Genomic DNA, 14,860 nt, shown 5'->3' on the forward strand with positions numbered 1-14,860 from the left:
TACGTATATGCATTGAGGATTCATCCCGTACAGGCCCAAGTGATATAAATCATGCAAAATGGCCTTATAATGAAAAAATACAGACTAGTAACTGGTTCCCCACTAGCGAATCATTACATACCACATCAAGGGAAAGAATGGTGCCATGCAGTCACATTGAGCATGCACCGGTTTATTTTGAAGCCCACTTGGACTTTGAAATATGTACTATATATTTCGCTGAAATTTTCTGCTTTGAAAATAACTTGCTACATGTACACATATAGTAGACGAAACTACATGTGTATAGGTCGATGATAAATAAATTATTGCCAGCTTCAAAGGAATGTAATTCATTATCCCAACCATAGAAGAACCCTGTCTCTATATAATCTATTTACAATAAACACATGGTAAATTTCCATGACATCATTTGTAGACCATCTAAGGCTAAACCTAAAAACATTTAGTCCACAAATGATATTCATACATGTGGTACCATACAATATCTACTAATTCATTTTGTGTACTATTTGATGATAATTGATCAATAACATGACTAAATGTAGTAGTATTGATTCAAATAACTTATAATTGTTAGTAGAAAAGTACAAACTTTACAACTATAGCGTAGCTTACAACACTGATATTCTGTAGACTTATCCACTGAAAATGACTGCTACAAACAGTGGATTGAATTGGTTGTCTCTACTGTGTTTGGGAATTGTGTTTGTGGGTGGCTGGTATTTCCAGTCATCACTGGTTGAAATGAGAGAACAGCTTGTGGCTCAACAACAAGAGCAGAAGACACAAATGATAGAAGATACTGCACAACAGAGGATAAAAATTGAGGTACAAGCTGAAATAATACAACAACTCAAGGAAACAGTCAACGAACAAAACAAACAACTTAACCTGCTACAACTACAGATTAACCAACATCAACCAACAGTGAGTTGGCTTATACCAGTAACTATGTACATTAGTAACTCTATATGTATTTGCTATAGAGTAATGACCAGTTCACCAATGAACCTCTCAATACTAACTATACCACAAAACAACATACTGTAATGAAAAGATCTACCAGTACTACTGAGAAAACACTAGAAATCCTTAGAGGAAGAGATGGTCGAGATGGTAGGGATGGACTACCAGGTCCCAGGGGACTGACTGGACCTCCTGGACCCAAGGGAAACACAGGAGCTGCTGGTCCTAAAGGAGAGGGAGCAGGTGGAGTGGTGTATGTACGTTGGGGCCATAACTCTTGTCCAGACACTGGAGCACAACTAGTATACTCTGGCAGAGTTGGTGGGTCAGACTGGACTCATAAAGGAGGTGGGAGTAACCCACAGTGTCTACCACTTGACCCAAACTACCTCAAGACATTTAGTGGGAATCAGAACTGGGCTTATATGTATGGAGCAGAGTATGAACAAACAAATGTACTAGTAGCAAATTCACACAACACAGATGTAGTGTGTGCAGTATGTCATGTTCCTACAAGAAATGTTGTTTACATGTTACCAGCTAAGTACACCTGTCCAACAGGGTGGACCAGAGAATATTATGGCTACTTGATGAGTGAACGTTACACACATCACCGATCAACCTTCTCCTGTGTTGATCACAGCCTTACACCAGCAGCTGGTTCAAACCAAGATCACAATGGTTTCCTCTTCTATCCAGTAGAAGGAGTGTGTGGATCACTACCATGTCCTCATTATGATCAATCTAAAGAACTTTCTTGTGCTGTGTGTACCAAGTAGACTTCAGTGACAAAGATGTTTGACAAACAGTTAGAACACAATAAATGTTAGGCTAGAATACTATTTCACAGAATATTGCATGTAGCTGTTACCTAGTACTGTATGTATGGTCAAGTGTCAAATAATTATTTCTGAGTATTCATTAAATGTAAAGCCAAACAAGCTGACACTATTATTACGTAGCTACATTCCAGGCATGATCAATAAGGTTGCACACATACACATTAACTATGCGTGTACCTGTATACACCCCTAGGGAGACAAACACACCCAACTAAACTAACAAGACTAGCTCCATTGTAAGATAGTCACTCAATTGTCTGAGATAATTGGTTTCTACTTACCATAAACTCCAGCTATTAGGCACATAAGGTTATTAAGTGCATATTGCTTGTTAAGCACATATGAAATATTTACGCTAAACGGAACGGACACACACACATACATGCTTATGTAATCTTGAACAGTTCCTGTTAAGCGTATATAGTTGAAATCGCTCCTGCAAGCTCGTACTATGTGAAATGGTATCAAAATACCAACAGAACAAGCCAGAAGCATCACAATACACTCAATACTTCGCCAGACACATGTCTAGCAGATACCACCGCCTGTATTAACAATAACTACACCTGACTTTTCAGGACTGTTTTTTCCTTGACTGAACACTGGTAACTAGATCACTAGAAAAACGTGGTGGGAACAAGTAATACTCTCCTAGCAGAATCCCGTTACAATCACTTATTAAGCACATGCGCTTAACAAGCATAGTGTATTTCACAAACAATTCCTCCAAAATTTATATGTGCATGCACTTAATAACCAGAGTCTATGGTATTATAGTTATGTTTACAATTTTACAGCTAATTTCTGGGGATGGCTCTACAAGGCTTTTCTACCAAGTAGAGGCAAACACAGGGATTTTGTGTAAACTAGAGTAGCTAATATGCCTGGCTGCTTTATTAGAGTATCTCAAAATAATTTAAGTAATAGATTCTTCATACATTGATTTAGCAGCTCATGTGGGATGCCTTTGTTCCTAGGTAGGGAACATTGCTATGTTAAATTCATAATATCAATAATGCACCTCCAAAAACTTTATGCTGCATAACTAGACTGGCAGTAAGATAACAAGAAATTAAACAGCTTCAATACCGACACACTGTCGTCCCTTTAATAATTCTATTTTATCATCTGTAGCAATTTTGGCTAATCATCACTACAAGTAATAGTTTATGGGTCCCCGTATAGTGTACAAGTGAGTATCAGTCAATGTGTTGACTATGTACTTGTGACCACTTTGTGATTGCCATGCAAGCACATGTTGTAGCTATTGGCACTTTACACTAATAGTACACATTTACTCTAATCTCAGTGCATGAGTGAAGTGTGGTAGTGTGGTATAGCTTAGTGGGATAATTCACCAAAATTGCTATAACAACGTTTGTACACTTAGCAAAGCCTTGCAACTGCTGATGGGACACTTGATCCTACAAGTGAACTGTATTGTAAGGTTGGTAGAACTCTTACCCACATCAGGTTTCCACGTATGATAAATCATCTACGTAAATACTTTGGTCACAAAAACTTATCTCACATAACAAACTTGTACATATATGCCTAGTTGTTCTAGTGTACACTAACTGTAAACATTTTGTGCTGGAAAGGATCAGTGTGTTCCATTGCTTACAGTCTTGGTATTGCCCATGTCCTCTTGCCATAGTATCCACTTGTGAAACCTGATCCTGAGGAATGTGGTTACTTGATGGTGAGAGTCTTGCATCGCTTTGCAAGCATTACATTACTATTGTCCACTATGCTTGGTTAGGGGTGTAGCCAGGTAGGTTTGAGGAAACCTTTGTGCACTGTTTAGAACATTAAGAAATTGAGACTTCAGGTTACCAAAATCTGTGGAATAGGATGGCTACAAAATTTATCTTAGTAGTTTGTCACATACATATGGTAGCAGCATCACTTTAAGAATATGTAATTTGCCATTAGACTCTTTTGGTGGTGGATTTGGTAGGTTTTGGAGGTGTCTAAGTTACTTAGACCCTTTTCATGTTTACTTAGTTAGACACTTTTCATGTTTATTATGCACACCTGCACTGGTAAAGCACCAATTAATTTTAAACCCTGTTGCTATGGGTGGAGTGATGGCTTGTTTCTACTAATTAATGATACATTTCTCTGTTACAAGCAGCTGTCAGCAATGTTCAGGTACAACAACTACATAAGAGTCCAAATAAGTTAGACATCGGACCTCAAGGGTCTAAGTAATTTAGTAACCCTCAGGCCCTGTGGTAGTGCCTTTGCTTCGCTCAGGTACCACATCGCTCAAGCGCCACAACACAGGGCCATCGGGTTACTAAATTACTTAGACCCCTGTGATCTGAAGTCTAGTGGGTAGGGATGATCAGGAGCCATGCAAACACAGAACAGTATAGTATATCAATGAGTAGTGAATGCAACATCTAAGATAGCAAAAACAAGTTGATGCTATGCTACTTCTAAAAACCAGGCGCCATGCAGCTAGCTAACTCATCTGGAATTAACCAACTATGTATTACTATTTTTATTATGTTGTGCAATAATGCACAATTTATTGTAATTCTCGGATTTTGTAATTCATGAAATTTTTGTAATTCTTCAATTACGTTGCTATGCACTACTAAGAAAGTGCTTGTTAAACAAACCACTTTTTAACAACATATTACACACAGAAGTAACTTCTAAACTGTTTTGTAGTTTGACTATAGTGCTTTTTCCAAAGCTGTTCTTTATTTTCATTCGCGTATGTCAGGGATACGCTCCCTTTCTAACTCGAAGGGATAGGCTATTCCTGGTAGTCTATGAGGCCTGCACTGTTGTTTCTCAATTGTTAAATGCCTGTAAAACCCGAAGGGAAGGTAATTCACAAAGTCTGAGGAGAGTTGCCACACCTGTATTTCAGACCGCCGAAAAGAAACCACCTCAGAGCAAAGTTCACCAGTATGTAAGTTAATACAGACTTCATTTCGCTTTTATTTCTCATGTAAAAGCTGCTTTTATCATTAACAATTTTGCTCACATGGGTGCATACAGACAAACATAGGTAGATAGATAGGTACACACACACTTTTACAAAAACAATTTCAGTAAACCAGGCGCGCGCCCCACAGGGTGCACACCTGGTTTAAAAAATATGACCACAAAATCTTCCATAATAAGTGGGGATACAGTTGCCCATCTCTTTGAAACAATGTCAGCATGCAGTAGGACCTGACCACAGCCACTAGCTAAAAGCAGCAAGAAATATTCTGTTTCTAGTCATGTGCTCTCCTCTTCTGTTGCTCACTCCTCAATTGTTCTCTTCTTGGTAACAAGTTGACACAACAAGATGTAGCATACAGACTTAAAATGATTTCATCAAGTATACATGCTGATGAAATATGTACCAGAAACCACAAGTAGTTTATATTCAAATGAGCACCATCATCAACAGCAGTAGTGTGACAGGACAGACTCACTAGTCAACAGCCAAAAGCTTAGATGGCTCAATACACATCATGACAGACCTCCTTCAATAGTTGAGCAATGGTGTTAGGAACAGACAGATAAAAAAAACACCCTGAGGACAGCTTAAGGTATGTTCAGCAGTAAGAGGTTCCACACATACAGACAATATATATATATATATATACACAGCCACTTTATTAGAAAAACTGTATTGTATACACTTGGGAGTACACGGCTTGTCATCAAGTGTCATTCACGGCAAGGCATAAATGCAACATAACACATCTTTTCACTGCAAACGTTTCACAGTTAGTGTATAGCCTGTAGCAGAAGCAGCTGTTGATATGAGAGGGTAGCTTGAATCTGTGGAAATAGTTCAGTAGCAGAGTTATATTTATTAACTGAAGCGGTAGATCTGATAATGCACACTGCAGCTGTTTAAGGCATACTTTACTGAGGGTTGAAAACTTTTCTGCATATCAGCACATTAACAATGGTCTAGATTCCAGACCCAATTCTATCTCATGACACAGTGATACCCTCTGCTTCAATTCTTTCAAGAGTACAATATAAAGCACATGCTGAAAAAAGGAATGCTCTAAATACATTGTAACAGTCTTTCTAGTAAGTTTTAGGCCAGCAAAAAAAACCAATTCTGCACAGTGCTTTGTCAAGTTGGCTCAGCCAATTGTTAGGAATAGAAATGGTCATTGAGTACATACATAGGAGCTTGAGCTAGCCCACCATTTCTCCATGATTAAGATATACAAGTGCAAGAAGACAGTCAATATCTACATAGCACAAATGTTAATCTTGCATTTTCTGGACTGTCCTTCAAACAAGCAAGTAAGAGAAAAACAAAAAAGTAGATACGTAGCATATCTTCAAAGGAATAGGAATTACCTAAATACAAAATATAGTACATATTTGAACAATTCTGCAGCGTGAACAATTCTGCTTAAACATGTACCGTAAGTTTGGCAAATCAGCATGCGAAGCAGGCTTGCAGACAAAACATTGACAAATTTACTATGCAGCTAATATGGAACTATATATTGAATAGCCGATTGGCAAATAAAGTTCGAAGAATTTCCTTGATTCATCAAATTTTCCCCAACTTTAGTAGTTATGTACTCCAAACTTTTGTCGTTTATAGTATAAGAGTGTACTGCATTTTTGTAAGTAATTAACATACGTACAAGATCCCATACCATGTTCTACACTTGTGGCTTCTAGTTCTACTTTGTAAGAAGTAATGAAACTTCTCTACATATGTAGATGTTGGCATTATCCTTGTGGTGTTACTGTAGATCTGTTGAGAAGGCTATTGAAGACAAAGTGAAAGCCAAATGAGAAGCCACACGTAATTAAACATGTACACTACTTATTGCTTTTAATGAATAGAAGGGACTATTGCAGTAAACAGTTCAATCTGCGCAAAGTGTTAGAATATTGGCATGCATACAAATTACAATATAATTAAATTACAGAACCTAGTCGCCTCAGGCCTGGAGTTGGTGTTTAATAGACATTAGTAGTTAAAGAGCTCCAACTTATTCAGAGATGCTTTCTTGAGAGCTCATGTGGTTTAGAAAGATTAACATGAGTAAATATCCAAATTGCGTTGTCTACTACCAGTATTGGGCATAACACATTACTTTTGTAACGCATTATGTAATATTATTACTTAATACAGTAACGAAGTAATATAATGTGCTACATTTCTTATGCTAGTAATATCTAACGGATAGTTACTTTACATAAGTAATGCGTTACTAAAGTAGCGCATTACTACTCGTTACTGTAATATTATTACCTAACAAAGTACCTTTATATATTGTGTAATATGTAATATAACATATTACTAATTACTTTTAAACTGAAGTAATATATAACTGTAACACGTTTCATCATCACAGTGGCAGTAACAAGTAATATATTACAACTTTTTAAAAGTAGCACTCCAATACTACTACGTAGCTGTGCAAGAATACTGGTTAAGCACTACAAAATTACACATTGTACTTTGTGGGGGAGGATCAAAGCGATACCACGTATCATATTGTCCATACAGTACTAATCAGCTGCATAACTGTACTGCATGAGTCATACAGTACAGTTATGCACTTAATTGGGCAAATACAGCACACTTGGGCAAATACAGTACAGTTATGCGGAGAATTTATTTAAGAAATGTTATAATCACGTAAACAACACACTGTAAATCACTAAAACCAGCCAAAATAATCCTAGGAGTTCGTTCTACGGCTACAAATAGATTGTATAAGCACTTACTGATTGCCTGATCATGAAGCTTTTTAAACACAACTCCACTAAGACAGCACAATTGATCACGTGCGTGACATTGTAAATCACTAAAACTAGCCAAACTAATCCTATTAGTTTGTTCTACGACTAGAGTTAAACACTTACTGATATCTGGCCTGATCACCAAAAATCGCAGTGGTTTGAGTACTAGAGAAAGTTGCTCCGAGCCAGATGACCAGGAAGTACAATATAACAGTTCAAGCACACCCTATGCTTGTGTGTATGAAAAATACAGCATTCGGGGGGTGTCTTGAGGCAAATACAGCACTTGGCTTCGCCTCATGCTGTATTAGCCTCTCAACACGCCTCCTCGTACTGTATTTTCCATACACACGTGTGGCGGTGCTTTAAAAATAACATACAGATTTGGTTGAGTGTGACTCACAATACACAAACACTTTGCTTGACAAAATTCTAGGGTATCCAGCAGTATGGCACAAAATCACTTTCAGTAGACAAGGGCTACCACATCCGAGTACAATTTATAGTTGCAACATGGGCACAAGTGATTTGCCATAAATGTATGCCCAAAGTCCGAGGGCGCAGCCCGAAGACTGCAGGCATACATTTCTGGCAAATCACAAGTGCCCATGTTACAGTTAATATGTAACACTTCCGTTAATGCTGGTAGCCTTAATACCAATATGAGTGGTATCACTGGATTCGTTATATATGCATGCCTGAAAGATTCGGCTTTTGCGTTGTTTAAAGACTAATCACAACGTATACTAAAGACCTAAACTTCATTATAGAGTGGTTAATTCGTGTCATCCGTAATGTGGGCATGTCCACATTCAAATACGTGCCGAAACACTTGGGATGCACTGTAAGACTAGTTCTCACCTTTAAGTAACATTTTCCAACTTGTAGAACGGCAAGGATACCAAAACGCCTTCATTTGACTGCTGCTTCTGGCAACACTTCAATTTGTGGTAATCATCACGTGAGCATTGATTTATTCCCACAATCGATTTCAGTCTGAGCTTGTATAAAACAAACAGAGGGTGGTACCACTACTTCATCCACATCAAGGCCATACTTGTTTTGATGAAAGTGGCTTGCTCTTTTAGAAGTGCAGCCACTTTCCCAAAATACATTTCAATGTACACCGGTGTACATTTAAATGTCTCCCTGTGTTGAGGTATACATGGCAAATGTATCCTCTGGAATTCCTTTGATCTGAGGTGTGAAAGTGTTACATCATTACATTAAATCTGTACCACAAATGAAGCATAAGTATGTCTGTATGTTGAAAGGATTGTATCTTTTTGGGGTACATGTACAAAAATAAAGAGCACCCTTACAGCTGGAATTAGTGTAAGAAAACACAACCTCCATGCAAAACCAGTTTGGCTGTAAAAAAGGGTGCATCCATGAAAGTACGTAAAAAAGTAACTGGCAACTGAAAGAGCTGATATCAGGAGCAGCCAAGAACGAATGGTAATATAACTACAGTCAAACCTCTCTAATCCGACACCTGCATAATCCAGAATCCTATCTAATCCAACCAAAATGTCAATTACCAACACTTTTGTGTAGAAAACAACCTCTGTAATTTGACACCTCTATATTCCGTATACAAAATTTGATTCTCTAGACTAGGAAATACATTGTTTTCAACCTTTGTAATCTGACAGAATATAAAAACAATCACAGAAAATAATTGTTAAGTATTTAATTGATTAACAATAATTCTATCCCAATGAAGCCATACATCAAAGTAAAAAAACTGGGAGTATATGACAGTTAAAGTGCGTGGTAGTTAAACCCCAGTACATATATGGAAATTACACATTAAGTGAAGTGCAAATTGAAGCCATACACAACATAAAATCTACAAGCTCAGCAAAATTTGAAGCCATACCATTACATATTCAGCAAACAATTAAGCCATACACAACTGACATGCTTATTAACACGAAATTGACTACTTCAAAGTGTGGGATAGAAGCTAGTTAAACCCCACCTGCACTTGTAGGATATCTAGTTATCAACACCTCGGCTTCACCTCTGATAGGTTGATAACAATGATATCCTACTCCATGGTGGGGTTTAACTATAACTAAAAAGCTGTAATACTTGCAAATTCTAAAATTCATTCATGTTAAAAAAAACATTGTGTGATCCATTTTACTGCATAATCTGACATGTAATTCTAGTTATAGAACTTTGCGTGGGCGAGATCAAATGAAGAGTGTACTTTAAATTTTATAAAGTACACTTTGGGGCAAACAGTGCTTTATTACCCACAAAACCCACAAAGAGTGCTTGCTAAGCACTCTTTGTGGGCAATATAGCACAGTTGCCCACATGCCTTAAGTGCAGGCTAATAGCCTGCAGGGCTAACGCCAGTACGACTAATCACCTAAGCCGGTGAAGGCTGATAGCCTTGCCGCACTGAGTGATCAATCACCCCAGCCAATATGAGTTCTACCACTGGATTGTTTTTATAGCCATACCTAAATGGTTCGATGATGGGTGGGAGAAGGTAACATTGCTGTTATGTTTGTTAATGTAAACGGACAAGTCCTGGAGATGTCACAGAAATACTTCACCATGTGTCACAATAGAATCGATTGTGGGTTATGACCCAAACCTGCCACAATATGCGATGAACGTCTACCATGCCAAACTATGGTGAACTACGCACAAGTTACTTTGTTAAACCAGTTTGTGTGCATTCAGGCTGCTAATAGTTCGTGCAATGCATGTTAATTATGAGTCTTAGTGTATACATGACTAGAAAGTTCCACAAATCATTTAAAACATAGCCTTGCTCGTGCTACATGTATATGAAAAATAAAGCATGAGATGCGCGGCCGAGATGCTAATAAAGCATGAGGCAAAGCTGAGTGCTTTATTAGCATCAAGGCCAAGCACCGAGTGCTTTATTTTTCATATAGCACTCGCGGCTATGCTTTAACATATACATATTGTACAAAGTCGGATTACAGATAATCCAGCAACCTCTTTAATCAAGCAAAATTTATGGCTCCCATTGAGCGTCAGATTAGAGAGGTTTGACTGTAACTGCAGATTTAATATTGGACTCTTATCATTCATTGACTTGTGTTCTATATTCAGTCTTGCGACATTCCCAAGTTATTTATTTTAAACTAGTAAGTTGGCCTCCTTTTTTAATAGTTATGTGGTGCAGAGAAAAAAGGTGGCTAAGTTACAACTTACTAGTCAATTAGTGTCAAAAGAATTATTTGGGAATGCAGTAAAACTGAATGATATGCCCCCTAGTAGGTAAAAGGCTGACTCGAGATACTTTACTCCACCTTTTCAAACATAACAACTTTAAACAGGCTGTAGGACCAGGTATCCTACAGACCTTCAGCACTTGTGCTGTAAAGCCTTAATAAATAAATAAAATACTACAACAGTTGCTCTAATAGAACAGTCACACATGAAAAGCTGTACATTAAATACAGCAAAATCTAGTACATTTAATTTTAAAATGAAGTAGGGATCCAAGCAATAAAAAGAATTACAGCATAGCTTGGTGGGAAAATCCCTACTTTGGCATTGAACAAAATAAGTGTTATAACATGCCAATGTAGGGATAGTCTCACAGTGTAATACTGTACCATCATTTATCTCTTATCGCTTGGTTTAGTTCTAACTACAATTACGTACATGCATTGAGGATTCATCCTGAGTGATATAAATCATGCAAAATGGCTTATAGTGAAAAAAAAATGCAGACTAGTAGCTGGTTCCCCACTAGCGAATCATTATATACCACATCAAAGGTAAGAATGGTGTCATGCAGTCACATTGAGCATGCACCAGTTTATTTTGAAGTCCACTTGGACTTTGAAATATGCACTCTATAATTTGCCAAAATTTTCTGCTTTGTAAATCAACTTACTACATGTACACTGTGTACTTAGACAAAACTACACTGTGTATAGATAAATAATTATTGTTAGCTTCAAAGGTATGTAATTCATTATCCCAACCATAGAAGAACCCTGTCTCTATATAATCTATTTACAATAAACACATGGTAAATTTCCATGACATCATTTGTAGACCATCTGAGGCTACAGCTAAAAACTTTTAGTCCACAAATGATATTCATACATGTGATACCATACAATATCTACTAATTCATTTTGTGTACTGTTTGATGATAATTGATCAATAACATGACTAAATGTAGTAGTATTGATTCAAATAACTTATAACTGTTAGTAGAAAAGTACAAACTTTACAACTATAGCGTAGCTTACAACACTGATATTCTGTAGACTTATCCACTGAAAATGACTGCTACAAACAGTGGATTGAATTGGTTGTCTCTACTGTGTTTGGGAATTGTGTTTGTGGGTGGCTGGTATTTCCAGTCATCACTGGTTGAGTTTACGATAAAAATTGAAGTACAAGCTGAAATAATACAACAACTCAAAGAAACAGTCAAGGAACAAAACAAGCAACTTAACCTGCTACAACTACAGATTATCCAACATCAACCAACAGTGAGTTGGCTTATACCAGTAACTATGTACATTAGTAACTCTATATGTATTTGCTATAGAGTAATGACCAGTTCACCAATGAACCTCTCAATACTAACTATACCACAAAACAACATTCTGTAACGAAAAGATCTACCAGTACTACTGAAAAAACACTGGAAATCCTTAGAGGGAGAGATGGTCGAGATGGTAGAGATGGAATACCAGGTCCCAGGGGACTGACTGGACTGACTGGATCCAAGGGAGACACAGGAGTTGCTGGTCCTAAGGGAGAAGGAGCAGGTGGAGTGGTGTATGTACATTGGGGCCATAACTCTTGTCCAGACACTGGAGCACAACTAGTATACTCTGGCAGAGCTGGTGGGTCACTCTATACTCATCAAGGAGGTGGTGGTAACCCACAGTGTCTACCACTTGACCCAAACTACCTCAAGACAATTAGTGGAACACAGAATCATGCCTATATGTATGGAGCAGAGTATGAGGTCACAAATGGACTAGTAGCAAATTCACACAGCACAGATGTAGTGTGTGCAGTATGTTATGTTCCTACAAGAAATGTTGTTTACATGTTACCAGCTAAGTACACCTGTCCAACAGGCTGGACCAGAGAATATTATGGCTACTTAATGAGTGAACGACATGCACATCACCGGTCAACATTCTCCTGTGTTGATCACAGTATCACATCAGCAATCGGTTCAACTGATAATCACAATGGTTTTCTCTTCTATCCAGTGGAAGGGGTGTGTGGATCACTACCATGTCCTCCTTATGAGCAGACTAAAGAACTTTCTTGTGCTGTGTGCACAAAGTAGATTCCCAGCAAAAACATACATGTTAGGCCTCTATGTTTCATTGAACATTGTAGCAGTCATCTATTTTGTACATGTGCATGCATGTATAGTCAAATGTCATGATAGCTCTTTTTCTGCTTCTTTAGTAATACATAGAGTTTTATCCTAACAATAAACTGAAACTGTGAGGCCAGAACTTGTCCTGTAAGTAATGTTTTGGTCAAGAAACACGTTAACCCTTTACATGCCTTTACTAAATTTGATGGTGGTTGTTCTCATTAAGTTGCGATAAGTTCTGTTTGATTCAACATTAAGTTTAAAAATCAGACCATATTTTACTCATGTGATGAAAGCCTCAATCGCATGGCAAAAATTCTGAATCACAGAAATGCAAGTTGCTGTCGTTCATCGCTTCATGTGTAGAAATAGGCAATGGGAGCTCCCCACCTACTAAATGTCACCATGTACACACGTATGCCCATATTGTATAAACCCAGAAGTTTTATGGGTAAAGATGATAAACAATGAATACCTTATAACATATAAAATGTAATAGATATATATATGTACGGATCGGCCATGCAGTGTTGTTTCACTTCTGCTCAATAATATTGAAGTATTGAGTGAAGGAGAACAGCTCTCCTGGTCTGCTCGTTGTGATTTGATTACAAGTCACAACATTGTCTGCATGAACTTCTATTTTATTTTATTTTTTTAATGTGTACTTTTTAATTATCATTGTAGAGTATAACAGCATTGTCAAATCATAGCTTCTCAATTGCAGCTCACAAAAGTTCTTAGCATAAGTACTAGGGCTGAGCGATACTGCCATTTTAGTATCACGATCAATACTAAAGCCACTATTCACAATACTGAATAGTTCACGATACTTACAAATAAGTCAATCATAGCTGGTGCCACATAGTGTATTGCTCAGCATTCCTGCAGGAAGTCCTTATAGGTGGCCACTATCATCCTTGTTTACAGTAACAGTTATTGTAACACATGCTTTGAGGTTATGTTATGGTGTTCACACCTCTCTGCAGGGGAAACCAGATGGGTGGACTTTATCATTTACAAGGATTCTTAGCCTAGTACTGCATAACAAATGGATTTTTAATGACAGTAATGTACAGGTATGGTATCACGATAGTTAATAACAAAATATCGCGATATCGATACTTTCAAAATATCATGAGATATCGCTAAAACAGTAGTATCGCTCAGCCCTAATAAGTACACATATGCACACATACATGCATACAATATATATGTAACACATGTAATACTACAGACACAGACACACACACACACAGACACACAGACACACACACACACCACACAAACACATACACACACACCACACACACACACACACACCACACACAACACACACACACACCACACACACACACACACACACACCACACACACACCACACACACAACACTGTTAATTTAATCACTATGTACAAAACAAAACGTCTCTTTTGTAAGACACATACACTACTCACATGTGTGCAGTAGAAACTCTGCCAATGGTTCCAGTTGTGTAGTGTTCTTATTTTTCTGCTTCTTCCCTTTACCTTGCAGTGAAGCTGGTATTCTGGTTGAGTTTCCTAAGGATTACATCAATAGTAAACTCCAGCATCTCAACATGGCCTGTGATACAGTACGTATACAGAGTTGGGGTTGTTACACTAAAAATGTAACTAGTTACATATTACTAGTTACTTTTACGCGATGTAGCGCACTACATTTACGTATTATATACCCCCAACTCTGTATGTATATACACCTAAGAGGTAATGACAATGAGGTTGCTTGCATTAATATTCCTCTAAAAAAAGTGTAGTTTGTGTTGCATGTATAAAACAGGTAGGCAACCTAAATTCCAATCGAATAAACTTGCACCAACTTGGAAGCATCTGGTATCACATTTGTAGCATTGTTAGGCTATTGTGGAGAGTTCCTGGTCTCAGTTATTAATACCCGTTATCAACTTT

The 14,860-nt window shown here is 37.6% G+C and overlaps 3 protein-coding genes across 3 annotated transcripts in view; 2 read left to right on the forward strand and 1 right to left on the reverse strand.

The window, feature by feature from the left end:
• LOC136250493 (condensin-2 complex subunit H2-like) overlaps positions 1–14,860 on the reverse strand; it is a 47,537-nt gene that overhangs the window by 17,656 nt on the left and 15,021 nt on the right. Inside the window, exon 11 of the mRNA XM_066042703.1 lies at positions 14,369–14,473. Coding sequence (XP_065898775.1) covers positions 14,369–14,473 — 105 coding nt within the window. The remainder of the gene's footprint in view (positions 1–14,368; positions 14,474–14,860) is intronic.
• LOC136251875 (uncharacterized) lies at positions 546–1,908 on the forward strand. Its single transcript, XM_066044277.1, has 2 exons — positions 546–930; positions 990–1,908. Exons 1-2 carry the CDS (start codon positions 652–654, stop codon positions 1,746–1,748), a joined length of 1,038 nt encoding a protein of 345 aa, XP_065900349.1. The 5' UTR covers positions 546–651; the 3' UTR covers positions 1,749–1,908.
• LOC136250498 (uncharacterized) lies at positions 11,758–13,004 on the forward strand. Its single transcript, XM_066042710.1, has 2 exons — positions 11,758–12,058; positions 12,118–13,004. Exons 1-2 carry the CDS (start codon positions 11,846–11,848, stop codon positions 12,874–12,876), a joined length of 972 nt encoding a protein of 323 aa, XP_065898782.1. The 5' UTR covers positions 11,758–11,845; the 3' UTR covers positions 12,877–13,004.

Source organism: Dysidea avara, chromosome 3, assembly GCF_963678975.1.
Source record: "Dysidea avara chromosome 3, odDysAvar1.4, whole genome shotgun sequence".
In the NCBI taxonomy this organism is placed as follows: domain Eukaryota; kingdom Metazoa; phylum Porifera; class Demospongiae; order Dictyoceratida; family Dysideidae; genus Dysidea; species Dysidea avara.

Excerpts from the sequence above, each read along its gene's own strand:
- LOC136251875 (XM_066044277.1), top strand. The coding sequence starts at position 652 with ATGACTGCTACAAACAGTGGATTGAATTGGTTGTCTCTACTGTGTTTG. Across the intron at positions 931-989 it reads TTAACCAACATCAACCAACA|AGTAATGACCAGTTCACCAA; the intron begins GTGAGTTGGCTT and ends TATTTGCTATAG.
- LOC136250498 (XM_066042710.1), top strand. The coding sequence starts at position 11,846 with ATGACTGCTACAAACAGTGGATTGAATTGGTTGTCTCTACTGTGTTTG. Across the intron at positions 12,059-12,117 it reads TTATCCAACATCAACCAACA|AGTAATGACCAGTTCACCAA; the intron begins GTGAGTTGGCTT and ends TATTTGCTATAG.